Source organism: Halichoeres trimaculatus, unplaced genomic scaffold (genome assembly GCF_033239565.1).
Source record: "Halichoeres trimaculatus isolate MK-OKI-2021-1 unplaced genomic scaffold, fHalTri1.1 fHalTri1_scaffold_24, whole genome shotgun sequence".
Classification (NCBI taxonomy): Eukaryota; Metazoa; Chordata; class Actinopteri; order Labriformes; family Labridae; genus Halichoeres; species Halichoeres trimaculatus.
This window is the reverse complement of record NW_027437202.1, coordinates 7,406,423-7,430,784: the sequence shown is the minus strand read 5'-3', so window position 1 is coordinate 7,430,784 and position 24,362 is coordinate 7,406,423. Positions and strand designations below refer to the sequence as shown.

At 44.6% G+C, this 24,362-nt stretch overlaps 3 protein-coding genes across 7 annotated transcripts; 1 reads left to right on the top strand and 2 right to left on the bottom strand.

The window, feature by feature from the left end:
* The first annotated feature begins 362 nt into the window (after positions 1-362).
* On the top strand, positions 363-3,094 carry tgds (TDP-glucose 4,6-dehydratase). The gene is made up of 12 exons (XM_074664745.1): positions 363-521; positions 943-1,009; positions 1,080-1,148; positions 1,292-1,382; positions 1,465-1,613; positions 1,678-1,776; positions 1,849-1,908; positions 1,991-2,034; positions 2,120-2,285; positions 2,363-2,418; positions 2,484-2,581; positions 2,663-3,094. Exons 1-12 carry the CDS (start codon positions 475-477, stop codon positions 2,755-2,757), a joined length of 1,041 nt encoding a protein of 346 aa, XP_074520846.1. The 5' UTR covers positions 363-474; the 3' UTR covers positions 2,758-3,094.
* A 127-nt stretch (positions 3,095-3,221) lies between these two features.
* On the bottom strand, positions 3,222-13,764 carry LOC141785718 (ATP-dependent RNA helicase DDX3X-like). 5 transcript variants are annotated; one of them, XM_074664155.1, is made up of 20 exons: positions 13,433-13,764; positions 12,201-12,252; positions 11,828-11,875; positions 11,397-11,456; positions 11,112-11,309; positions 10,924-11,026; positions 10,685-10,801; positions 10,473-10,572; positions 10,252-10,387; positions 10,075-10,172; positions 9,883-9,981; positions 9,614-9,774; positions 9,381-9,525; positions 9,148-9,292; positions 8,877-8,927; positions 7,716-7,897; positions 7,511-7,628; positions 7,274-7,427; positions 7,066-7,190; positions 3,222-6,973 (listed from the first exon to the last, which is right to left on the bottom strand). In XM_074664155.1, exons 1-20 carry the CDS (start codon positions 13,475-13,477, stop codon positions 6,894-6,896), a joined length of 2,217 nt encoding a protein of 738 aa, XP_074520256.1. In that variant the 5' UTR covers positions 13,478-13,764; the 3' UTR covers positions 3,222-6,893. The 5 variants fall into 5 exon arrangements, with proteins under 5 accessions (XP_074520256.1, XP_074520257.1, XP_074520258.1 ...); XM_074664156.1 differs by having other exon boundaries at positions 11,397-11,453; XM_074664157.1 differs by lacking the exon at positions 8,877-8,927.
* A 1,996-nt stretch (positions 13,765-15,760) lies between these two features.
* On the bottom strand, positions 15,761-24,308 carry LOC141785816 (sodium/myo-inositol cotransporter-like). The gene is made up of 7 exons (XM_074664344.1): positions 24,262-24,308; positions 19,223-19,416; positions 18,041-18,746; positions 17,760-17,955; positions 17,555-17,682; positions 16,696-17,465; positions 15,761-16,605 (listed from the first exon to the last, which is right to left on the bottom strand). Exons 3-7 carry the CDS (start codon positions 18,672-18,674, stop codon positions 16,327-16,329), a joined length of 2,007 nt encoding a protein of 668 aa, XP_074520445.1. The 5' UTR covers positions 18,675-18,746; positions 19,223-19,416; positions 24,262-24,308; the 3' UTR covers positions 15,761-16,326.
* Positions 24,309-24,362: the final 54 nt, after the last annotated feature.

Genomic DNA, 24,362 nt, shown 5'->3' with positions numbered 1-24,362 from the left:
CAGTGTGTCCCACGGACGGAGGGAGCACAAATCTAGCTTACTTTGGCTATTCTTAAAATCAAAACACAATTTAATTAGCGATTTTAAATATATTACTTTCTACAAGAGGGAACTGACACAATTTTAACTACGCAATCTTATTTTTGAAAAGCGTTACCGGAAGCTGTGCGTTTGTCGTCACTTACTTGACGCTAGGTCTAGATTGCTGACCGTTTGAGTGATGTTAGCCTCATCCAATTACAAGGCGTGTATCACCGAACGGTCTTTGCAGTGACCAATGAGATAACAGAGCTCTGTGTACAGTCAGGAGGTTCCCGCCCATTTTCAACGTGTCAACACTGCCGTACAGCAGGGGACGACTGTCGCACCAAGCTGCTCATACAGATAGCGTCCTAGTTAGCTCTCAGGCTAAAAATAAAGTTTAAAGTGTCACATTAGTTGGTTAACTAAACCTCAACCTATGAGTTAGTTAGGATGGATGTTAACAAGACGGTCCTGGTGACTGGAGGATCGGGATTTATGTGAGTTAAATCATGGAACTAACTGAGATACCTGTTAAACATCATCTATTACCTATTATTTATAAGCTTGTTACCTCATAACAACACGAAATTATACCTGACTTTTAATATAATACTAGTTATTTTAATTGGAAAACTGACAAAAAGTAGTTGGGAAATTATTACTGAAGATAGATAGTTTATATTGCGTTCTATCAAAGGAAATAGAGGATGCATTGTATTATTGGGTCTAAAGAGCTTTGCAAGATGCCCAAGAGTACATATCCCATATCTATATGATGTGTCTTATTTAAAATACAAACTTTGAAACGTCACTTTAACTCAGTCTGTCCATAAAAATAAGAGAAAATATTTAAAATCTCTTGAATTTTTATGAAATGTGCTTTTTTCATTATTACATTTTCATGATGTATGTCTGCAGTGGCTCTCACCTGGTTTGTGCACTCGTCTGTAAACATCCTGACTGGAGGATCATCAACCTGGATAATGTAGGTCTATAAACAGATTATATTCAGTCGTATCTGGGGTGTTTTGTCTGATTTGTTGTTTTTGTCTTAGTTGGATTACTGCTGCAGTCGACGGAGTCTGCAGAGCATCGAAAACAGAACAAACTACACTTTTATCAAGGTGAGAGTGTGTCATCTTTAAAATACATCAATCTATCAACATAACTCATGCTTATCAGACTGTTTAATCAATGTACAGCACAGATTTTGGTTAAGATAAAGATCACCTTTAACGAGAACAACCTTCTTTATTTTCTTGTTCAGGGGGATGTGTGCAACTCTCGGCTGGTGAATTATATTTTTGACACACAGAACATCGATGTGGTTTTTCACCTGGCTGCCAAAACGCATGTTGGTAAGAAGGTTTGATTCATTAACTTGAAACACTGATTTACATATAAGTCCAATTTTTCATTGACTCTTTTATCATCAATCAGAGTCGTCGTTCGAGTCTCCGCTCAGTTTCCAGCGAGTGAACGTGGAGGGAACTCGTGTGTTACTGTCAGCTGCTCATCGCGCTCAACGCCCGCTGCATCGCTTCATCTATGTCAGCACAGACGAGGTGTACGGAGGTGCCAGTGAACAGGTACACACCTTCGCTATCAAGATGCACTGAAGGATTCTGGGAGTTTACAGGTGTTTTCTCTCAGGTGTTTGATGAGACGAGTCCTCTGATGCCAAACAATCCATACTCTGCTACCAAAGCTGCTGCAGAGATCCAGGTGCTGTCCTACTGGGAGAAATACAAGGTACACACAGAAAAACACACACAATCAAAATCGAGTTGTGAGGATTTGATTTTTGATGTGAACTTGTTTTAGTTTCCCGTCATCATCACTCGGAGTAACAACATCTACGGCCCCCGACAGTTCACAGAGAAGGTAAAGTTGAATCTTCACCTGTACCCATCTGTCACTCCTGATTTCTTCATGCTGCATTTTTAAATCCTCTTTTCTCCTTCAGGTCATCCCGAGGTTCATCTCTCTGCTGCAGCACAACAAGAAATGGTACAAGAGACAGACCACCACAGTCACACTGTAAGCCTGCTTTCTTAACACACAAGGTGAATCTGTCTCTCCTGCTCACCCTCAGCACCATTCAGGGAACTCTCCCTAAGTCACGCCACTTCCTGTTCGTGGATGACGCCATTGAGGCTTTCCTGCTGCTGCTGGAGAAAGGCACTGTGGGAGAAATCTACAACGTGGGCAGCAGCTGTGAGATTCCCATCATGCACCTTGGCAGAGAGATGGTAAAGATGGTGAGTTAACCAAGTCAGCAGGGGGGCTTAAAACAGAACATGCACCAATGACAGGAGTATTCAATCTGTGTGTTCAGGTGAAGAACGTTCCAGACTCTCACGTGAACGACTGGCTCGAGTTTGTACCTGACAGGTAAGAAGAGTCAAGTCTATGAATACCTGAGTCTGATTTGATCTAAGACTTGGCCTTTTCTGTAGACCAAGGGTGGAGCTAAAGTACCCCATCACTTGTGAGAAACTGCAGCAGCTGGGCTGGAGAGCACGGACCACCTGGGGCGAAGGAATCAGACGCACAGGTCCACGAAGAAACACACACACATCCCCACACACAGACAGAATCAGCCTTTTCCTCTATAACGTGTGTTTTTTCCCCACAGTGAAGTGGTATCAGGACAATCCAGACTTTTGGTCAGACACCAAAGAGGATCATCAACCAATCACAGAAGAGCTTCAACACAGGATTCAAACATAACGTGGGCTCAGTGTGCCCTGCAGCTCGACTCACAGGACTCGGTTTAACGAGTTAACGGAGACGGTTAAACTTTGGACTTTCTCAGGTTCAAACTCTGACACTGATCTCAGGTAGATCATCTTTACACTCTGTGTAACATGAACTAAAGATAAGAAACCAGGTGAAATGAAGGATACCTGTTAGCTGATGTTTACCATTTATGACTTTTCTTTGGTGAAGCCATTTCTCAGCAGACTGAGAAGAAAGAAAGACTGTTAACATGAATCATCTAACATTCCTTCATCAGCATCAACAGAAACATTTTTACTGAATTTATTTTAACTGTAACACAAACATTGCAACCATTTGATTTATATTTTTATAAACTACAACTGAATGTATTTAATAAAGTGATAAAACATCCGAGCTGTCTTTGTTTGACCCTTTAGAGACACACAAACACAACACAGGAACACCAGTCAGCGTTTTCAGATCCAAACTTTATTCGTGGTAAAATCTGAATAGATGCACAGTTTACTTTTTCTTCTTCGTGCAGTGCTCCTCTTCGTGCAAACTGCAGCTAAACTAATACAGAAAGCAAATACTAACTACAGGCAGGTGTGCTGTGAGGGGGGTCTGACCAATCAGAGCAGAGATACAAAGGGCCCTGTTTCGTTTCTCTTTGTTTGACCGCAGGATTCAAAGTAACAGAAAGTTCTCAAATTATCACTGATTTGTTAAAAATTGAGACAAAACCTTGTTCAGGTGCTTCCTGGCCCGATTGGTCAGGGTGTCCCACCTGAGCACCGGCACACTACCCTGAAAATATCACGACACAGCGATAAGCACGGTTCAGTCTGTGTGATAGAGACTTTTCAGACGTTCACAGCGAAGGTTTCAGGAAGGAAAATAAAAAAAATCAAGATCTGATTGGAGAGAATCGGATTTTTTTTGTACTGCACGTTTTTATTTTATTTTTTATAAAAGAGTCGACCCAAACGTTTAATTTTAATCCAAACCTTGGCATCATGGTCTCAGATTGAGATTACCGATTAAAGATGGCGGTTAGTGTTTGATTTTTGGCGACTGAGTCCAACGAGAGTTTAAAGGAAAGACGAGCGCGACGTCTGTCAACATGTCACACAAACAGCAGCAGAGATTTACACAATGGATCAGAAATAAACATCAAAAGAAGATTTAAATGTTTATCTTTGTGTCACACACGACTCCTGTCACACCTGTCTATCACATTAACACCTGTGTGTGTGTGTGTGTGTGTGTGTGTGTGTGTGTCTGTGTGTGTGTGTTTGATGACATGCTGCAGACGTCGCACTCGTTCGTCTCACATCTCAAAGCTCACACTACCCCAGAAAAATAGACCAACGATCATCCCTGCACTGTCTGCTCTGTTAGTGAGGGGGCGCTGTTCAACTCTACAGGTACAAAAATAAATACTTTACCTCCAAAACACACAACCACATGCGCACACACACACACACACACACATCCATAAAAATAAAAAAAAAACATCTGGTCCCAAAAAAGAAACAAAACTTCAGAGACTCAACTGGAACTTCTGCACTCACACACACACAGTCACACACAAAGTAACTTCCTGTAAAGCATGCTGGGATTTGTAGTCTTTCTGACGCAGCAGTGTTAGCATAGCACCAAGAAGTGTTCACAAACCAACAGGTACGTTATCATGTTGCTATGGTAACGATAACTTCACGGGTATCACCTGGAGTTTAATTTAAGGCATTAAAAGTTTTTGAAAAATGTTCAAAAACTGAAACTAAAGTGCTGATTGTTACACCACAGCTCTGAAAACCTTTACCTGGGATCACCTGTGTATTCCAACCTGCACCAGGAACCCCTCACACCAAACCTTCTGGTCTACACAGGTCAGGTAAAGAGCTTCAGAGAGGTCTATTCCTACCTGTTCACACCTGTGTCCTACACTATGTAACACTAAAGCTGAGGAAAAGGAAAACCAGCAGGTGACAGGTGAACAAAAAGGGCGGGACCATGTTAAAAGTGTTGACACCTTTCCTTAGGAAACAGGAAGTGTCTGCGGGGCTTATCCATCCATTCAATCGTAAACTGTTAGCTAGCTGTTAGCCCCTGTGCTACATGTGAGAGAGACATAAAACAATGACAAAACTGTGCAGGTGAGTTAAGCTATGACACATAATGGTACAGGTGTAAACCTGCTGTGATGAAATGTTTAAATAAATGTTTGTCGTTGATTGTCGTGCAGGATAATCTTCAGCCTCTGATTCCTTCAAAATGAAAATCTAAGTGTGTCAGGTATCCTCTCTCTGACTCTGGTCTGGTTCACAGCCACACCTGCTGAGATTCTTACATCATTAATCGACCTGACTGCAGACTAGAGTATGTGTGCGTCTATGCGTTAAAGAATAAACCAAAATGAGCAGCATGCAATAATCAGGACCGTTACACTTCAGACTTACCACTGAACTAATGAACCGACCAGTTAACATTCAAACTAACCAGTGACATGATGAACTAACCAGTTAGCTAATGGTCTAACCAGATAACTCGTGACCCACTGATAGACTGGGACGGAGAAGCAGAGTGAGGCTTCAGCTCCCTCTGACCCGTCTGACCTGCTGTGAACTCTGACCTTTCTGACCTTCCTCCCTCTGAACACCTGACAGGTAAACTGGACGACTGGTTTCAGCTCAGACTTCATGAAACCGTCCAGGATAGAGTGAGCCACAACATGTTGAACTCTTCAGCTGCTTTTCTGTAAAACGATTTCTGGATTCGAAGTTTGAGGACGCGAGGAGCAACACGAAACCAAGCACACACCACGCACACCCAGACGCCAGATACGAAAAACAAGACAAGATGACAAACTGAAGTCTCAGCCTCAGACTGAGCATGGATCTGGAGTCTGGATGTGGGTCTTGGTGTGGGTCTGGGTGTCAGGATGCTCTGAGACAGACCGTGAGCTCAGATTGAGCTGTCTCCTTTAAAAGCATTTGACCACTGAGAGGTCTCACCCTGACCCCTCTGCTGTCGGTGGTTAAATGCTTTTGTCTCTGAAGAGTTTGAGTTCAATTACACGATGAAGAATTGATTCGAGTCTTGGTCTCAGATTGAGTTCAGTTTTTTTTTTTGCCAAGGTTTGATTTAGTTTATTCCTTCCAAATAAAGAGAAACATGTTTGGTTTTATAAATGACGTTAAATACATGTTGTGTTTAGTCACAGCTGGCTGAAAGATGTGCGTGTGCTATGGCATAAAATCAAAAATACAGAGTTCAGATTGTTAAAGGCACAGTACAAAAACGAATGATCCTCTAACGTCAGAGTTTACTTTGTCCTCAGACTGCGGTGGACGCCTGTCCCATTTATCAGGAAATCACGACTCAAAACATCTTCAGATTAAACATTAGAAAATATTCTGTTTCAGTCTCTGAGAGAAGAAATCGCAACAGGATTATATCATCAGACATGTTTGAAATCAAAATCAGACGTGGTTCTAAAAAATTAGACGTATTCAAAGCAGACGTTTTCTAAATCAGGCGTGTTTTAAATCAAGAGACGAGCAGAAATCAGCAGACGTCTGCGTGATGTATTTTAGAAAAGCGTTGCTTGGTGGTTTATTAAATGGCGCTGTGATACACACGAACATGACATTTGAAGGTTCAGCCTCAAAACCGATGAAAACACAAAGAGTGAGAACTTTAAACTCAAGGAGAAAGACGTGTTTCCTTCACAGCTGCTCTGTTAATAATTTCCTCTAAGGTTAAAGAAAACGAACAAACATTCATTACAACTGTTTTTTTAAGCACTCCCCAAAGAAGGAAAACGTGGAGCTAGTTTGTAGACAGCGGGTCAATCTAAAGCTGGTGTTAAAAAAAAAAAAGAATTGAAAGAATGATTTCACAATGTGTTTAAGATTTACAGAGAAAGAAGTCAAACCGAACAGGAAACGAAGGTGTGACTGCACAGAAGGGATATATAAATGAGTATAAATAGTTTAATAACATGCACAGGGCTCTCGATGTGGAGGAGAGAAGGAGACGAGTGGAGAGAATAAGACCAGCGAAGAGGAGAGACAAGGAGACAACATTAGATGAAAGAGAGAAGGAAAGATGGAGAGATGAAGGAGAGATAGGGACGGGCCCTAGTTTCCCCACCAGTCGACTTGAGAGTGTGTGTAGTTTCCTCCGTATCCGTCGCTGGTGTAGAAGTTGCTGAAACCACCTGAGGAGGGAAAAAGCAGGAAGTTAAGCAGAGTCCATGTTTCCTTAACGTGTGTTCAGAACTTTTTCACCAAGAAGAAAAAAAAACCTGACCTCCTCCGAAGCCTCGGTTTCCTCCGTGGCCGGCCTGGTTTCGACCTCCTCGTCCTCCAAACCCACCAGCGTTTCCTCCAGCAGCCGTCTGACGGTAATCACGGGCTCCAAAACCTCCAGCGAACCTGGGGCGAGGAAAATCGTTCACTTTGCAGCACAGACAGGTAAAGGTGTGTACACCTCTGAGAGTAAACCTGTGTGTGTTCACCTCTTTGAGCGCCCTCTGTTGTTGCTCTTGTGCTGGTGCTCGTAGGCCAGACTCTCCAGCCATGAGGGCACTTCTTGTTTGGCCTCCACCAGGATGTCCAGCAGGTCCTTGGTGATGTTTCCGTTCTTATCGTTAAAGAAGGACGTGGCCAGACCTACAGGTGATGAAAAACAACACCTTGTTGTTAGACGCACAGAAACACACCTCTGATGCGTCTCATGTAAGATCCACACTCACCCAGGTTCCCCACTCGTCCTGTGCGCCCAATACGGTGGACGTACTCCTCTATGTCACTGGGCAGGTCAAAGTTAATGACGTGTTTGACGTTAGAGATGTCCAGGCCTCGAGCTGCCACCTGCACACACAGATTAACACATGTGTTCACCTTTTGTCAAACCGTGGTGCTGTTATTTTTTTAAGATAGAGATTTTATTGCACTGACCGCGGTAGCGACCAGGATCGGGCATTTCCCAGATCTGAACTGGCTCAGTGCCTCCTCACGGTCCCTCTGGGAGCGGTCTCCGTGGATACTGGTGCAGGCGTAACCCTCGCGGTACAGGAAGTCCTCCAGGGCGTCAGCTCCTTTCTTAGTCTCCACAAACACCAGCGTGAGAGAGTCCTTACCTGATGAGGAGAAAGAGAGGAGGAGACACCTGAGAGTGAGTCTGACGTCTTTCTGTACAGCAGGACTGTCTGCTCTCAGATCAGCTGCAGATCTTCTCTTGTTATGTTTCTGATGGGAAAGCTCATGAAGAATAAAACACACACACACACACACTCATCACTTCACTGTGTTCAGCTGTCTGAAGCCAACATGATGAAAAGTTTAAAACAGTTCATCAGCATTCCCAGAGTCCAAAGGGGTGTTTGTTTTTTTTCTAACTAGCATTAAAACTCTGGTGACAAAGAGCCTGAAAGAGCTGAGTGAGTGAGCCGGAGCTGGGCCTGTGCAGCAGTGAGAGGGACAATAACTCTGACTTTAAGAGTAAAGTGTTCAGGCAGCAAACAGTTTTAAATTCAAACACTGTAACCAGCAGGTTTAGATGTTAGCATGATGCTAACTTTTCTCATGCATTCAGACGCTAAAGGTTGAGATGAAAGAAAAGCTCTCTAATCACCAGAACAGTAAAGAGTTTTGTTTTGATCACCCGATCTGTTAAAGCTTTAAAAAGCATGTTGGTATTATTATTCAGATGTTAATCCTGTGAGTGTGTGTGAGTGTGTGTGAGTGTGTGTGTGAGTTACAGTCACATGCATGTTAAACATCCATCCAGCACGATGTTTACTGTGAGCAGAGGCGAGCAGCAGGCAGCAGAAGCGAGTGGATGAACTCATGAAACTATGAATGAAGAGTCTGATCGTCTGAACGACATCGAAACATCTGAGCACAAACAAACGCAACGTAAATAAAAACATGATCACAGCAGGCAGGTCTGAAGTCAGCCCGGCAAAACCTGAACCACGAAATAAAAACATTTCATTCAAAAGAAATGAAACACATGAGTGTGTGTGTGTGTGTGTGTGTGTGTGTGTGTGTGTGTGTGCGTGTGTGTGACAGAACAGGCAGGGTCATAAATGTAGAAGCATACTCTGACCGTCTTACCGGGTTTCTCTACGGTGTCTCCAGAAGAGTCCTGAACCTCACTGGGGATGACTTTAAATAAAACCACACCACCAAGAGGAGAACATTAGACTGCACTGTGAGTGTGTGTGAGTGTGTGTGTGTGTGTGTGTGAGCCACTGATGAGTGTACAGGCTAAACTGGAGACTCTGGTTCACAGATTCTCCACAGTAACCTACATATTCCTCCTGGATCATCTCCTGCTGTGGCGTGCGTCACAGTCTACCCCACAGGTGTATCACCCCCTCCTCACCTGTAGCACTGAGCAGGTCGAGCAGGAAGGACCTCTTGTCGCTTTCCTCCACCCACACGACCTTCTGGGTGATGTTCTCAGAGGTGGAGCCCACTCTGCCCACCGCCAGGAAGATGTACTCCTCCAGGAAGTCCCGAGCCAGGATCTAAGAGGACAGGCAGAGTCATCATCTCTGACACGATTACACACTTCTCCATTACAGGTGAGTGTGTGTGTGTGTGTGTATGACGTACCTGGATCTCTTTGGGGAAGGTGGCGCTGAACATCATGGTCTGTCTGATTCCTTTATGAGGCATGGTGTCCTGTTCAACGATACGTCGGATCTGAGGCTCAAACCCCATGTCCAACATCCGGTCTGCCTCATCCAGGACCAGGTAACTAAAGGAGACACACACACACATCAGAACTCACACACTCATATTGATCAGGTCATACTGTTTGACTCTCCTGAGTGTTGGTGTCTTACTTGCAGTAGTCGAGTCCAATCTTTCCCCTCTCCATCATGTCCACCAGACGTCCAGGTGTAGCGACGAGCAGGTGGCAGCCTCGCTCCAGGTCTCTGATCTGCTGTCCGATGTCTGCTCCTCCGTACACCACACAGGGACGCACTCTGGACCGATAGGAGAACTGAGAACAGACCGACACAAAGTTACAGACAGCTGGGACACAGTGTGTAGTAGTGCTGTGTATGTTGTGTATGTAGTGTGTGTGTGTGTGTGTGTGTGTGTGTCGTACCTTCCTGGCCTCATCGTAGATCTGCAGAGCCAGCTCTCTGGTTGGAGCCAGCACCAGAGCGATGGGGTACTGCTTACGGCGCCCGTACTTCCCATTGTCCTAAAACAGCACAAAGATCAACCACCTCTCTATCACTGATATTCACCTGTCTTAGTTTATAACATTAGAGCTCAGGGAAAAGGTGATGTCTACCTGTCCGGAGGCCTTGGCTGCGTTCAGAGCCTCCCCTGGTCCCGCTGTGTAGATCTGACTCAGGATGGGCAGCAGGAAGGCTGCAGTTTTCCCAGAACCTGCAAAGACACTCAAACATCAGTCATCCTGATAAGTGTGTGACAGTGTGTCGTCGTGGCGATCAGGTGCAGCTCTTACCTGTCTGAGCACAGGCCATCAGGTCTCTCTTTGATTTGACGATAGGAATGGCGTATTTCTGCACAGGAGTGGGTCTGGTGTAACGGCTCAGACCGATGTTCCCCATAATGATCTCGCCCATGTCCACATCCTGGAACTACACACACACACAGAAACCCACTTATAGTTCACACCGTATAAATGTGTGTGTTTATGTGTGTGTGAGTGAACGTTGCTCTCACACTCTCGATGTGGTGAGGACAGTTCTGGCCGGTGGCCTCTACAGGAATGTCGTCATATTTCTCAAAGTTGATCCCCGTGTTGCTGCCAGAGAACAGCTCACTGAAAACCACACAGAGCCAGATTAAATCAGACTGAACCAGACTGAACCAGATTACATCAGACTCCTTAAATTCCCCCCATGAGGGATCAATAAAGGATATTCTTTTCTCACTGTTCAAGTCGTTCGTTTCGTGGAGTCGGTTTGGACCAGTCTCCATCATCCCTGGCTTCCTCTACCCAGCGGCTGTTTCCTCCTCCTCCGCCTCCTCCAAACCCGCCCTGATCATACCTGAAGACAGAGAGAGAGAGTGACAGAGATTAGAGCAGAAAAAACAGATTGGCTTAATATAAGCAAATTAATATTATCTGTGTGTCAGTAATTTTCAAAGAGCGGTGATTTCAGACACTCACCGTCCTCTGTTGTTGTTCCCTCTGTCGTTAAAGAAAGCAGATTTTCCTCTGTTGTTGCCAAAGCTGCTGTATGCATCTTTGTTTGTGTTCCAGCCTCCAGCATCTGTGTGAACAGGAGCAGTCGGATCAATGGCGTTAATCAGAGTGATCTGAGAGCAGGTACAGGAAGAGATAAAAACATGTCCCACCTTTGTTTTCGTATCCGGTGAAGCCCATCTGCTGAGCTGGGTTGATGGGGTTGAAGGCCCCGCCTCTGCCGCGGTAACCTCCTATGCTTCCTCGACCCCGCTCCATTCGAGGTGGGCCGCGGCTGAACGAGTTCCCGCCCGCCATGCGGCCATCGTGGTAACCATTGACAAAGTTGTTGCGTCCACCATCCCAGCCGTCTGAACGACAGAGGAAAGGTTAAGATACGATAATAAATACACAATAAACGTCAATAACAGAGTTCGTCCGATCACAGACACACTCACAGGTGGGGGTGGGAGCGATGGTGTAGCCGCCCTGTCGACCTGCAGCGAAGGCGTTACCTGTTGGGCAGAAACACACCTCAGTTTCACCTCTAACAGAAGCAGGTAACAAAGGTGCCCTGTGGAGTTTTAACATCTGGACACATGACATGAGGGACCTTTGTTTGTTTCTCCACACACACACACATCTATGCACCATTCACACACTCTCTGATCACCTGCTGACTGCAGGTACATCCCAGCTGACTGACATGGATGTACACAGAGGTAAGCTAGCTTTCAATAATCAAAATGTCCATCAACAGACTCACTCTGACTGTTTGTCTAGTTTTACCCTCATGTTGTTGTTGTTGTAATTATATTGTTGTTGTTATTGTTTATTGTTTCTGAAGGAAAACTCCACAGGACAGCTTCACACTGATGCTGCTACACACCATTTTTGGGAGCGTCTTTGTTCCGTAAATGTGGAGGAATGTATCGCCCTGCAGACAGAGAGAGACAGAGTCCAGCATCATTTAAACACTGACAAACTTTAACCACTGTGTTTGAGATTATTTAGACTATTAAAGCTCCTGCAGCAAACACACACTTAGTGATGTGTGGTCAAAGACAGCTCACATGAAAACACACAGTGTGTATTTCACAGAGTGTTTTGGTCATGGAGTGTTTAAACTTTACTCATCTGTAGCTCTGTGTTTAAAAACCTCTGTGTCTGACTCCTGGAGGTTAACATTCAGTGTGTGTGGGTGTGTGTGGTGTGTGTGTGTGTGTGTCGAATGACCACTTAATAAAACACAGTCTGCTTACGGTTTGTCCCTCCACCCTGTCCGTCCGCTGCGCTCAAGTCCAGGACAGCAAGCTGCACACACAGACACACAAACACACCATCAGAAAACACTTACATGAGGAAATGAGCCTCCACTCTGTGATTTCATGACTCAGAGGTTTTCCTTTAAATGCAGCAAACTGAAAAAACAACACAAATATCTCCACACAAAGCAGAGTCTGTGACAATCTTTGTCTGGTTTTAACGTGATTCGTTGTAATTATAAGACTTATTTATACACCGTCAGTGAGAACATACAGTACTCTCCGTTGCCATGCGCGCACACACGCGCGTACACACACGCTGCTAGTGACGCAGGAAAGAAAAGAAAACACTCAGAGCTGCATCAACCTGTGACAGTCTGCATGTCAGCCCGTTAAACCCCGCACTGTGTGCGGTCTACTCACACCTCCATCTTTTATTGTACCTGCAGGACAAACGCAGCGAACGCAGGAGTTTATGGGTGCGTTTCATTTGTTGACATGGCAGAGGCGATGGGGGCCACAGTTAAAACAGCGTCTGTCTGAGTAATCTGTTTACGGATGCCACTTAGCAGCATTTAAAGTCAAACACCGTACTTTACACTTCATTAAATACTGAATATTAACATTTTAATCCTAAATTGCGGGGCTGCATATGATAAAACTGTCTCCGCACTCATCTGCGTCTGCTGCTGATCACGTGACTACACAATCATCCAGCAGCCACGTGACGTCGGAATAATCAGAAAGACAAGTTCAAGTGACAGCTCCTCACGTCGCACCGTTTAAAAGTGACATTACATGTATACTATACAGTTTGAACAGAAAACTAAGACGCAAATGTTGCATTTCTGGTCGCATACGTGCTTCAAACACGTCTCTAGACTCACGTGTCGCTCAGTGCTTAATAACATCAGACTGTCTGCACGTAGGCCGGAAAAAGTGACCCAAAATTGTGCCAAATAAAATCATACAGTTCCTGTTGCTTACTCCTAAATCAGTTTTTAATACAGGCTTTTAACAAACCCTTTGGAAAACGGCACAGTCTACATAACAACTCCAGACTCCGTGCAGCTCCTGAATGCATCAACCAAGCGCACCCAAAGCTCGCTAGCACTGTAGCATCCCGTTAGCGCTAGGCTAGCCGGCAAGCTAACATTCCTCCCTACCGTTAAAACATCCCCCAACACCTGGCATTGCACCAAAACACACGGCAGAGGCTAAATGCTTACCTGCTGCTCGAGACCGTGAACATTTTCGACGGCCACATGACTCATAACGAGAGAATATGGAGGGAAAATGATGTCGTTGAAAAAAGGAGCTCTTTGTTTGCCGGGTGTTGTTGTTATGTTAGCTCCGCGTAGCCTCGGTATCGTTGCCGTGGTGACGTCAGGTGACAGTAACTTCCTTAAATAAACGGTTTTACCAAACTTCGAAAAAAGCCCAGAATGAATTCTGCGTGATGCTGGATTCCTGGTTTAGCTACGAGGCTGCTACTTCGTGCAAGCTCGGCTGAGGTCGGCTCCGTGGTTACTCGGCTTGACGTCAGCTTCGTGTACATTCGGCTGATTTCGGCTTCGTGTACGCTCGGCTGATGATGGCTTCGTGTTAACTCGGATGTTAACGGTTTGGCAGACGAAAAAATACCTTAAATATATTTTTTAAGGTCTAAAACGATTGAAAAATTGCTTGAAACAAAGTTTTAAAGGAAATTAAGGTATTTAACTTTTATTTTAACATTAACTCCTTTGTAATGTCTATTTTTCAAGGATTTGCTATAGAAATTATCAAGAGATAGACTTTTCAAAATACAAAAAAAAGAGTGCATTTAAATCAAACTCCTTAACATCCATTTAAAACTTATAAATAGTGATGGATACAGTAAATTAAATGTGTTTCTGTTTGTTTCTATGTTTTTGTAATTGTTTTTGGGGGATGAATTAATATTATCTCCTGCAGAATACTGTAGTTCACATTGAGTTTAGTGTAATGACTCCCTCTATTGGAATAAATCACTAGTTGCAGTTACCAAACTCCTCTACTTGGATGCAATTTTCTATCTTCAAGGGGGTGCACCTGTTGGCAGCATCTCAGGTGTGTCTGTCAGAGTGTATAAGAAGCAGACAGTTATTTTAGGACAAACACACAGTCATAATACACCTGAGCGAATCATTTCTGATGTTTATCTATGCAGCTCTTGGATCATCTCTGCAGGATGAAAGTGGGATTATACGAGGATTTAGACATAAAGAATTTACCTGAGCTGACCCACCTGTCTGCTGCTGGTTTATACAGTATACTTGTATGAGTGTGTGTGTGTGTGTGTGTGTGTGTGTGTGTGTGTAAGTGAGGAAGAGAGTGAGTGGGAGTATGTGGGTGTGGGTGTGTATGGAAGTTTGTATGCACATGTGTGAGTACTTTTCCACTTCAGTCAGTAAGTTTCCATTCAGTGTGAAGTGTATTTCAAGTTAGCATGGATGCATCTGTGCAGGCATTGCTGTCACTTTGTGAGTGTGTGTATGCAAGGTTATATCTTTCACTGTTTCACTGCTTGTCACATTCACTCATTCACTCTCACAAACTGTGCTGACCTGGGATATGTTGCTGCAGGGTCTGGGATTCAACCAGCACCCTTGCAAAAAAAAAAAAAAGATAATCCATTGCACCACTGAGCCACAGCTGCTCAGGTGTGTGCACCTGAGCCAAAAATGCTCAGGTGGATGCACGTGTGTGCGAGTAACTTTCCACTTCAGTCAGTAAGTTTCCATTCAGTCTGTGTTTCATGTTATGTGGATGTGTCAGTGCAGGCATGTCTGTCATTTTGTGAGTGTGTGAGTGTGTGTAAAGAGTGACGTAACAGCTGTTAGTGGCTTAAAACCCCCCACCTCTTTAACAGAAAGCCCTCTCTCTATGAGGATCCTTCTTGAAATAGATCAGACTGTAGCATCTTAATTTTTTATTTTACCCTTTGGGATGAAAAAAAACTTTTTGGAGCTCGTCGGGCACATAGAAGAGCTCAGGGTGATAATTGTATCAGCTGTGTCACCTCATGCTTTCTCATAAACACTAAACACACAGTTACCAGTTCTTGCATACATCCTGGAGAGCACTGTCCCCGGACCAGAACGACCAGTTAGACCAGTGAGGGCTAACTCTACAAATTAATGTAATTACTAAGTTACATAAAGAGTTTATGATCCCACATACCTCTGTGAGGCCACTTTCTTTGAGATGAAACCAAAAGGTGTAGCTCAAATCGACCAAACTGTCACATCAGACAGACAGAAAGAAAGGATGCAGGATGCTTTAACACACTGTTTCAACTTTAATTGTGTAAAAAAAAAAAAAAAAAAAAAAAGGAGCTGTGCACTTTCACACCTGAGAAACCCTGAGAAAGTGATTTTTTCCTCCAAATAAACAGGTTATGACTATTAACATTTTAAACCCACAGTTTGAACATGGAGAAACCCTCCCGGCTGTGCATCAGTTTCACAAATAACACTGAATAACAGAGAAATTCAGATACATCAACATCATTTCAGTGAAAAAAAACACCTGCCTCAAATATAAAAACCATAAAGTCTGCGTTCAACTTTCACGCACAGAGCAGGGATGCAACAAGACGTCACTCTCTGCACCTCAAAATATAAAACTGAGGTAAAAACAAAATCATCGTAACACTGCCAAAAAGAAAGTAAGAGCCCTCTACATTTCAGTTAAACCAACATGTGGAGAACAAACACACCTGAGGACACCTACAGACGCACTCATAGGGCTCACTTTGTTTTAACATGTGCTCTTTGGTTGTGTGAATGAAACCCTGCAGCACAAGTGGTTAGCACGAGTATCAGCTTAACAAGAGCTCATTGGAAGTCCTTTAACCATCAAAGTGCTTTTTTAGGATGAAATCACAGATAAGTTAAAGCTGAGAGGAGCTTTAAAACATGGCGGAAAATGTGTGTGAGCTTGTACGAGCATGTCAGACACTTTCACAGTTCTGGATCACTAGCTCAACTTCTTTGGAAAACAAAGCTTTTAAACCTTAACTTGACGTGAGCAAACAGCTGCTTCCTGTTCACAGCGCTCATTCAGAACAAACGTTTGGGAAACAAAGACAGGCATCCTCTCAGACGGAGAAGTAGACGAAGATGAAGACTCCGATAGAGCAGATCACCACGAGTCCTGCCTTCAGGATGATTTGGGCTCGAGGAGGCTCGTAGAGGAGCTGGTCCACCATCTTCTCATGCTCCTGGGCTGACACCACCTGCACTTGGACTGGCTTCTCTTTGAAACCACAGAACCACTCCAAAGCCTTCCCACACCTCCCACTCTCCACCTCTTCTCCACCAAAACAAACCCCCTCCTCCACATCCCTCACTCCTGCCCCCTCTCCCCTCTCCCCCATCTGGTGGCCGTTCTGGACTACGTGGTCGCCGTTCAGCTTGGTCGTCAGGTGGTCTTGACTCTTTTCTGTCGTGTTCCCGTTGAGCGCAGCGTGTTTCAGGGACTTCATCTCTTCTCCAGACTTCTCCTTCTCAGACTCTTCCATCTTCTTCTTCCTCTGGCTCAACCCCCACAGCGTCGTGGTTAAGATCTGATCCTCCCTGGGTGGAGGAGTGCACAGACTCACCACCACCGTCACGACAGCCGACACCCAGAACAAGATGGCTGCCACGTACATGAAGTGAACATCTTTGATGAACCAAGGGCGCTCGTCTGGTTGGTCACAGTGAGGCTCGCGGTAAACTAACGCCAAAATCAGACGCACCCCGCCAATAACGAACCCCGCTACGCCACCCCAGAACGCCCCAGTTTCATTGCAGCGCTTCCACAGGACGCTCAGCAAGAAGAGGGCGGCGATGGGCGGAGTCAGGTAATCTATGACCTCCTGGATGTAGTAGAACATCTGCCCGCCCTGCATCTCAATAATAACCGGCACCCACGCGATGCTAACAACCACCGTGAACACCACGAACAACCTGCCGACGATCAGCAGCTCCCGGGACGACACCTGCTTCCGCAGCATCTTGTAAATATCCAGCGTGAAGATGGTGCTTGCCGAGTTAAAGATGGAGTCCAGGTCGCTCATCAGGGCTGCAATCATGACCGCCATCATGAGACCGCGGAGACCGATCGGCATCACGGACATGACGAGTCGAGGGTACGCCACATTGCTGCAGCCAGCGGCAGAACCGCAGACTTCTATGCAGTGTTCAGGAGTGATGCACGCTAACTCATCGGCGAAGAAGATCCTGGAAATCATGCCTGAAACATCAGGACACAGGAAACGGGTTCAGGCTCATGGTCGCGACCCTGAAACCATCGCCTTAGAGGAAACATAGGCGGGGTCTTACCTGGGATGACGATGACAAACATGGGGAGGATCTTCAGGAAGCCAGCCATGATCGTGGAGCCTTTGGCGTGAGCGATGTTCTTCGCCGCAAGAACTCGCTGGACGATCACCTGATCTGAACACCAGTACCTGAAACACGAGGACATGATTCTGCTTCAGTCACATGATCATCATGGAGGTCAAACCGAACCTGGATGGACACTCACCAGATGGAGGCAGGAGTCTGACCCAGTAAAAAACCAGGCCAGGGCAGGTCAGGGTCTCTCGGGCCTCGGAGGATCTTCAGGCTGTCAGGTCGAGGTTGGAGGTGATGGTGGCAGGACTCAGAGTACGTCAGGTTGGGTGAAGACAGCAGGATGGCAGTGATGTTTGGAGTCGCCTCCATGTACTTGGTCCAGACCCCTGAAATGAAGCAGGAAACGGATCATGAGTTAACCTGGGTCGTTTCATAGACCAGATCGTACTCAGTTGGAGGTTTTGGTCTGACCTTCCAGTCCTCCCACTTGGTAGAGGCTGATCCCTGTGAGGCACAGAGCTCCAGAGATCATGAGAACAGCCTGCACCGTATCCGTGTAGATCACCGCAACCAGACCGCCTGTGACCGTCAGCAGCGCCGTCATGGTGATGAGGAGGATGATGGACAGGTACAGGTTCCACCCCAGAGATTCCTGGATGAACAAAGCTCCGGCGTAGAGATCCACGGACAACTTGGTGAAGATGTACATGACGAGGGACAACGCAGCGAAGTACACCTTCAGCCTCCTCCCGCCGTACCTCTTGGACAGGTACTCCGGCATGGTGTACACACCTGAGTGGATATACACGGGGATGAAAACCCAGCCCAACAGCTGCAGGAGCAGGATGGCGTTCAACTCCCATGCAGCTACTCCAAGCCCGGTGGCGGCACCAGATCCAGCCAGTCCGATGAAGTGCTCGCTCCCGATGTTACTGACAAACAGAGACGCACCGATCGCCGCCCAGTTCATGGAGCGACCTGCCAGGAAGTACCCACTGACTGTGCTGCGGTTGGCCTTCCACATGGCGAGGAAACCAATCAGCAGCACCAGGATGAAGTAGAGCACTACGATGGCGATGTCTGCTGCCTCCATGGTTGTGGCCATGTTCAACGGGACTCTGTTAATCACTCTTTGAGGAAAATTTTTAGGATGACTTCAACATCAGACCTCTGGATCCTAAAAGACACAAAAGCACAGGAAAGTCACCTGATCTGAGAAGTTCAAGTTTAACCTAAGTTGCGGTGGATACCCCCCTTTACCCTGAGGAAGCGTCTTTGATGACATTTCTTGTCTTTGTGGAGAAAGCAGCCAAAGAATTTGGACTGTAATCCTCGGATTATGCAACAGAAAGTCGTTAAGGTGAGAGCAGAGACAGAGCAGCTCAGGTGAGCTTGACATTACCTGCTGCTGCTGTGTTCTGAATTTCAGGTGTTAATGAAGAATTCTGTTTGTTTCTAACAACAAATAACTGATGCAAGCACTTTATCTTTGACAACAAAGTTTTAACGGCGAAGCTCTGCAGAGAGGAACGTTTTGACGATGCAGATCTTCGGGAGAAAAAAAAAAAACGTTTTCACGATGCAAATCTGCAAATTACGTTTTAAAACTACAGCTCTGTGCAGTATTTTCAGTGTGAGAGTTTTCAAACTTACCTGCCGACTTTTCATCCACGTGCAGCTCCTCTTCAAGGTGTGTAAACTCTCTGACTGCTCCTCTCTGTCGAATTCTCTAGCACTTAACGGGAGTGCGAAGCCCCTCCCCCTCCACAATTATCATCATCATCACTTTCATCTTCATCATCTTCTGGAGGATAGCACGCGCTCGGAATCGAAACAGGTGAGATTACCTAAATTGAAAGTGAGATTTTTGGATTAAAATATTAAAACAGAGAAAAACAAATATTAAAACAACAACAGTGAAGTAAACATAAATACAACCACACTCAGCACACACACCAACACACACACACAGTTACTGATAAACCTGCCTGATCACTCTCAGTGTGTGTGAAGGGGACATGAACACCACCTGACTTTGCAGAGTTTACCTGTGAGTGTGTGTATCAGTGTCTTTCTAGGAGCATGTGTGTGTTTATTGACCATTAACACTAATCACCCATTACTGAGGCTCAGTGTGACCTCTGTGGGTTTTCTGCTCACACACCGTGATTTTGCACTTTTTAAAAACTGGGACAAAAACATCAAAACACACACACACACACACACACATGTGCACGCTGTGTGTGATGAATTAACCTATGATGGTGTTTTTATAAAGACAGACAAAGTTAACAGTGAAGCTGAGACCTCATGCAACACAGGGTGATTCATTAAGTGAAGATTTAGAGTTTGTGTGTGTGGGTGTGTGTGTGTCTTCATCACACACACTCCAACCTGTCAGAGTAAATTAAGAACTCGTTCCTCAGACAGACGAGCATTTATTTTTTTTATCACATGAAAAAAAACGTCTGCGTGTTCGATCCTGTTTCTGCTCCGGAGAACAAAGTGTTCATTCTTGATACACACACTGCACACACACACTCATATATACACTAATACACAAACTAAGAAACATGTAATAACATACACAGGACCACACACTAACAAATACACAATAACATACACACAACACCAAGTAACACACACTAACTGACACCAGTATCTATAATACTCACAAACACAAAAACATACACACTAAGGCACTCACACTAACTGATACACACACACACACACTTACTCTAACAAAAACACAGTAGCACTAACTGACTCTTACACAAACATGCACACAATAACATACACACTTACTTTTACCAACACACACTTACACTGACAAACACAATAACAAACAAGCTAACACACACTAACACTAAAAAAACACAATAACCTACACACTAACACACTAACAATACACTACAACTTACACACTGACACTTACACACTCTTACACTAACAAACACAATAACACTTCAACTCAAACACACATAACATATGCAAGCTAACACACACTAACACTAAAAACACACAATAACTTACACACTATTACACACTTACTTTCACAAAAACACTAAAACTAGCACACAATAACACACACACTAACAAATACACTACAACTTACACACTATCTGACACTTACACACTCTTACACTAACAAACTAAAAACACACAACAAGGTATGCACTAATACACACTTAATTTCACCAACACACTAAAACTAACACAAAATTCACAGTAACACCCTAATCAACACACCACAATTTACACGCTAATTGGCACTTACACACTCTTACACTAACAAACACAATAACAAACAAGCTAACACACTATAACACTAAAAATACACATTAACTTACACACTAATACACACTTGCTTTTAATTTCACACACTAAAACAAGCACATAATAACACACACACTAACAAATACACTACAACTTACACACGAATTGACACTTACACTCTTTCTCTTACAAACACACATACACACACACACTAACTACAATACAACAACACTCACACTAGCACAAACACTGTAAAACACTACTACCATTAACACACTGAAACTCACACTATTACACACATGTGCATTAATACTGTCACACACACACACACACTGTCCAAATATATTATTTATTCTGTTATCGGAGACAATGCAGTTCACAGAGTCAGCCACCAGGTGGCGCCACTCTACCACTGCTTAATGACTGCTTCTGACTGTACAGTTATATTATTATGTGTGAGTGTGTGAGCATGTGTGTGTGTGTGTGTGTGAGCATGTGTGTGTGTGTGTGTGTGTGTGTTTTACGGACTCTGCGGGAAGCTATCTGTGCTATTATCAGGTTTTAATGAGTGGTAATAAAAATGAAGATTTGTCACAGGAGGACGGTTCGCGGGGAGGATAAAACAGTAAAATCAGTAATAAGCTTCCTTCTCAGGATTCAGATGATAAATAATCTCAGGTTAATATCATCCACAACTTGTAATTCCTCAACAGGATTCATGTTTTCACTCTAAAGCGCCACATTTCGCCTACATCGCGCTCAGCTCTTCAAACTTAAGCCCTCTGAGGCCTGAATATGAAGCATATCAACTTCAGGAGTTGTGTTGAAACGTCCTGTTTGGTGATCCCTGAGGTGAAGCAGCTGTGAGTGGCTGATACTCGTCGTCAGAGGGTTTATAATCCCGTCTCTGCTGCTTTTAGACGACTTAATCTGAGAATAAAAGCTGAACACAGAGCGTGACTCTGCAGCCTCGGGGACAAACTGAGCGTAAACTCAGAACTGAAGTCGACCCTGTAATCCTGCGAGCAGACGTCGCTTCAAACTCTCCCAACATCATCAAACAGCTCGTCTTTTTACTTTTCACTCCGCTGCTTATTGGACGCTTTTATTTCAGAGGTCGGCCTGCGGATGTGGACTCATCTCTGAGCTGTGAGTCCACGCGAAGTGAGCGCATCGCTGCAGGATGCACCTGGAGATCAAACGTGAGAGAATAAAACCGGCTAAAGCTGCTCTGTGCTCACAAACAGGAACACAAAGAGCTGAGTAAAAGTCTGAGTGGAGTGTTAACACACACACACCTCAGGGTTTGAGGTGACCAGCGCCCCCTGTGGGTAAAACACAGGCACAACTATCAAAACGTCACCCAGCCACACTTTAAAAACTCCTCCTGTGTGAGCAGAGTGGGATGTCACACCGTCTCCATCGCTCTCTTGAAGCTTCTGGAAGGTGAGCCGTTTATTTCCAGCCTCAGAGCGCGCTCGCAGATATCAGCTGGCGTCCAACCAGAGAGACAATGTGGAGTCACGCTCACACCACAGCGCACGCTGATGTGGGCCTGCTGCTGGATGCGAGCCACGCTCAGATTCAACACCATACAAGGACAGGTCCTGCAGGAGGATCAGAGTCTACAGCACACTGTTTACACACACTTTACACACACTGTAAACACACACGCTGAGGGTGGACGATCAGGTGAAACGCTCTGAATCGACCTGAGCCGCAGGATGAGGACAAACATCATCACAGCTGAGGGTTACTGTGTGTACAGCGTGATGTAGTGTGAAATAAAGTCTGCCTGTATCTGACTCTGACCCTGTTTCTCTCAGACTGAGAGTGTGTGTGTTAAAAGTGTGTGTGTGCACGAGAGAATGTTTTATAAATGAAGTGAGTGAAAGTCGACGGAAGATGAAAGTGACTCTGAAAATGATCTAACTGCTCTGAAGTCCATTTTCTCTGACAGTGTGTCTCCAAGTGTGTGTGTGTGTGTGTGTGTGTGTGTGTGTGAAGAGAGAGAGAGAAGAAGAGAGGTCAGATTTCTCCTCCCTAATAATAAATCACATACTCAGCACATCCCCCTCCAAGTGTTGACATTGTTTCCATGGCGAGAGAAGGTGTTGACGAGCCTGGGAGCACACACACACACACACACACATATGCACACACAAAGAAACACACACTAAAATTTACTCTGGGGCCCGTTACCCTCCCTCAATCTAATACTTGACACCAGCTAAGAGTCATCGAGGCACTAACACACACACACACACACACACACTCATGGCCTCCATCACTTCAAGTTGTGCACGCTGGACTATAGGGATACATCGGGATTTTATTTTTTTGACAGAAATTTTTTTTTTCAAATTCAAATTCTTCATTTCAGTCTTTGTTTATAAATTAGATTGGAAAAAAGTTACCACTTTTCTCCAGCAGAGGGCGAAATGTTTCTCTCTGACTCATATAAAGTGCATTTTATGGGAAAAAAAAAAGGCTCCTGATGTAGTCTGTAGTAGGGATACACTGATCCAGCTTTTCTGGTCCCGATACTGATGCTGATACCTGGGCTTTGGGTATCGGCCGATACTGATTCTGATCTGATTCCAGTGTTAAATAACAACCAGCATGCTCTACTGTGGGATAAGACTGGACTAAGGACTGGATAAGACTTTAAGTAAAAAACAAAAAGTAGTACATCTGGAATTACTGAAGTTACTATTTATTAAAACTAAAAGTTTTTAGATGTTAAACAGCATTTTGGTTAAAAAAAATGCTTCAGAAATTAAATCAAGTTTGGACCAATCCTTTCCTGTCGATACCTGATTTAGGTATCGGATCGGATCGGTGCATCCCTAGTCTGTAGACATAACTTTTTTTCACACGGTCTGTTGTCAGAAAAGCAGACTTAAAATCGTAAATCTCAAAAAATCGCAAATTAAATCGAATTGGCATCATTGACTGTATCAAACATGGATGTAACCTCTGTGACGTCACCCGTCTGTCCCTGAAACCGTGAAATGACGCCAATCCGCGGACGCTGCCACATTCACTATGACGCTAGCTGTTAGTTTTTCTTTGAGCTGCTATAGGCCGCCCGTCGGTCACGTGCCCTGAGCTGTGTCTCTGATTGGAAAACCAAATGATCCTAATAGATAGAAAAAAAATTCAATCAGCGTTCTAGACTCAAACTGTTTTTTGAACCAGGCTGTAAATATGTTTTTAATGTCGTAAAAGTCTGTTTTTATGGCTGCGTTTATACGTGACTTCAGGTCTTTCTGCAGCCAGCCTCAAGAGGATTCTCAATGAACAGCAACTTTTAGCACTTCCGCACAGGCTTCATTTTTACTAACCGGATGTTACCCCTTGATCGGCAACCCAATAATAAAAACAGAATCAAATTGCGAGAATAGTGACTTAACCTGAGACCAGGATCTGGTATCAAACTTGACCTTTCAGCAGCTGTAAGTGCACACACACACACACACACACAGGAGCTCTCACACACTGCAGCGCTGCACTG

Excerpts from the sequence above, each read along its gene's own strand:
- tgds (XM_074664745.1), top strand. The coding sequence starts at position 475 with ATGGATGTTAACAAGACGGTCCTGGTGACTGGAGGATCGGGATTTAT. Across the intron at positions 1,010-1,079 it reads GGATCATCAACCTGGATAAT|TTGGATTACTGCTGCAGTCG; the intron begins GTAGGTCTATAA and ends TTTTTGTCTTAG. Across the intron at positions 1,614-1,677 it reads ACGGAGGTGCCAGTGAACAG|GTGTTTGATGAGACGAGTCC; the intron begins GTACACACCTTC and ends GTTTTCTCTCAG.
- LOC141785718 (XM_074664155.1), bottom strand. The coding sequence starts at position 13,477 with ATGAGTCATGTGGCCGTCGAAAATGTTCACGGTCTCGAGCAGCAG. Across the intron at positions 11,876-12,200 it reads ACAGGGTGGAGGGACAAACC|GGCGATACATTCCTCCACAT; the intron begins GTAAGCAGACTG and ends CTCTGTCTGCAG. Across the intron at positions 10,388-10,472 it reads GTCCTCACCACATCGAGAGT|TTCCAGGATGTGGACATGGG; the intron begins GTGAGAGCAACG and ends GTGTGTGTGTAG.
- LOC141785816 (XM_074664344.1), bottom strand. The coding sequence starts at position 18,674 with ATGGCCACAACCATGGAGGCAGCAGACATCGCCATCGTAGTGCTCTAC. Across the intron at positions 17,683-17,759 it reads CAGACTCCTGCCTCCATCTG|GTACTGGTGTTCAGATCAGG; the intron begins GTGAGTGTCCAT and ends CTCGTGTTTCAG. Across the intron at positions 17,466-17,554 it reads GTTTGTCATCGTCATCCCAG|GCATGATTTCCAGGATCTTC; the intron begins GTAAGACCCCGC and ends CTGATGTTTCAG.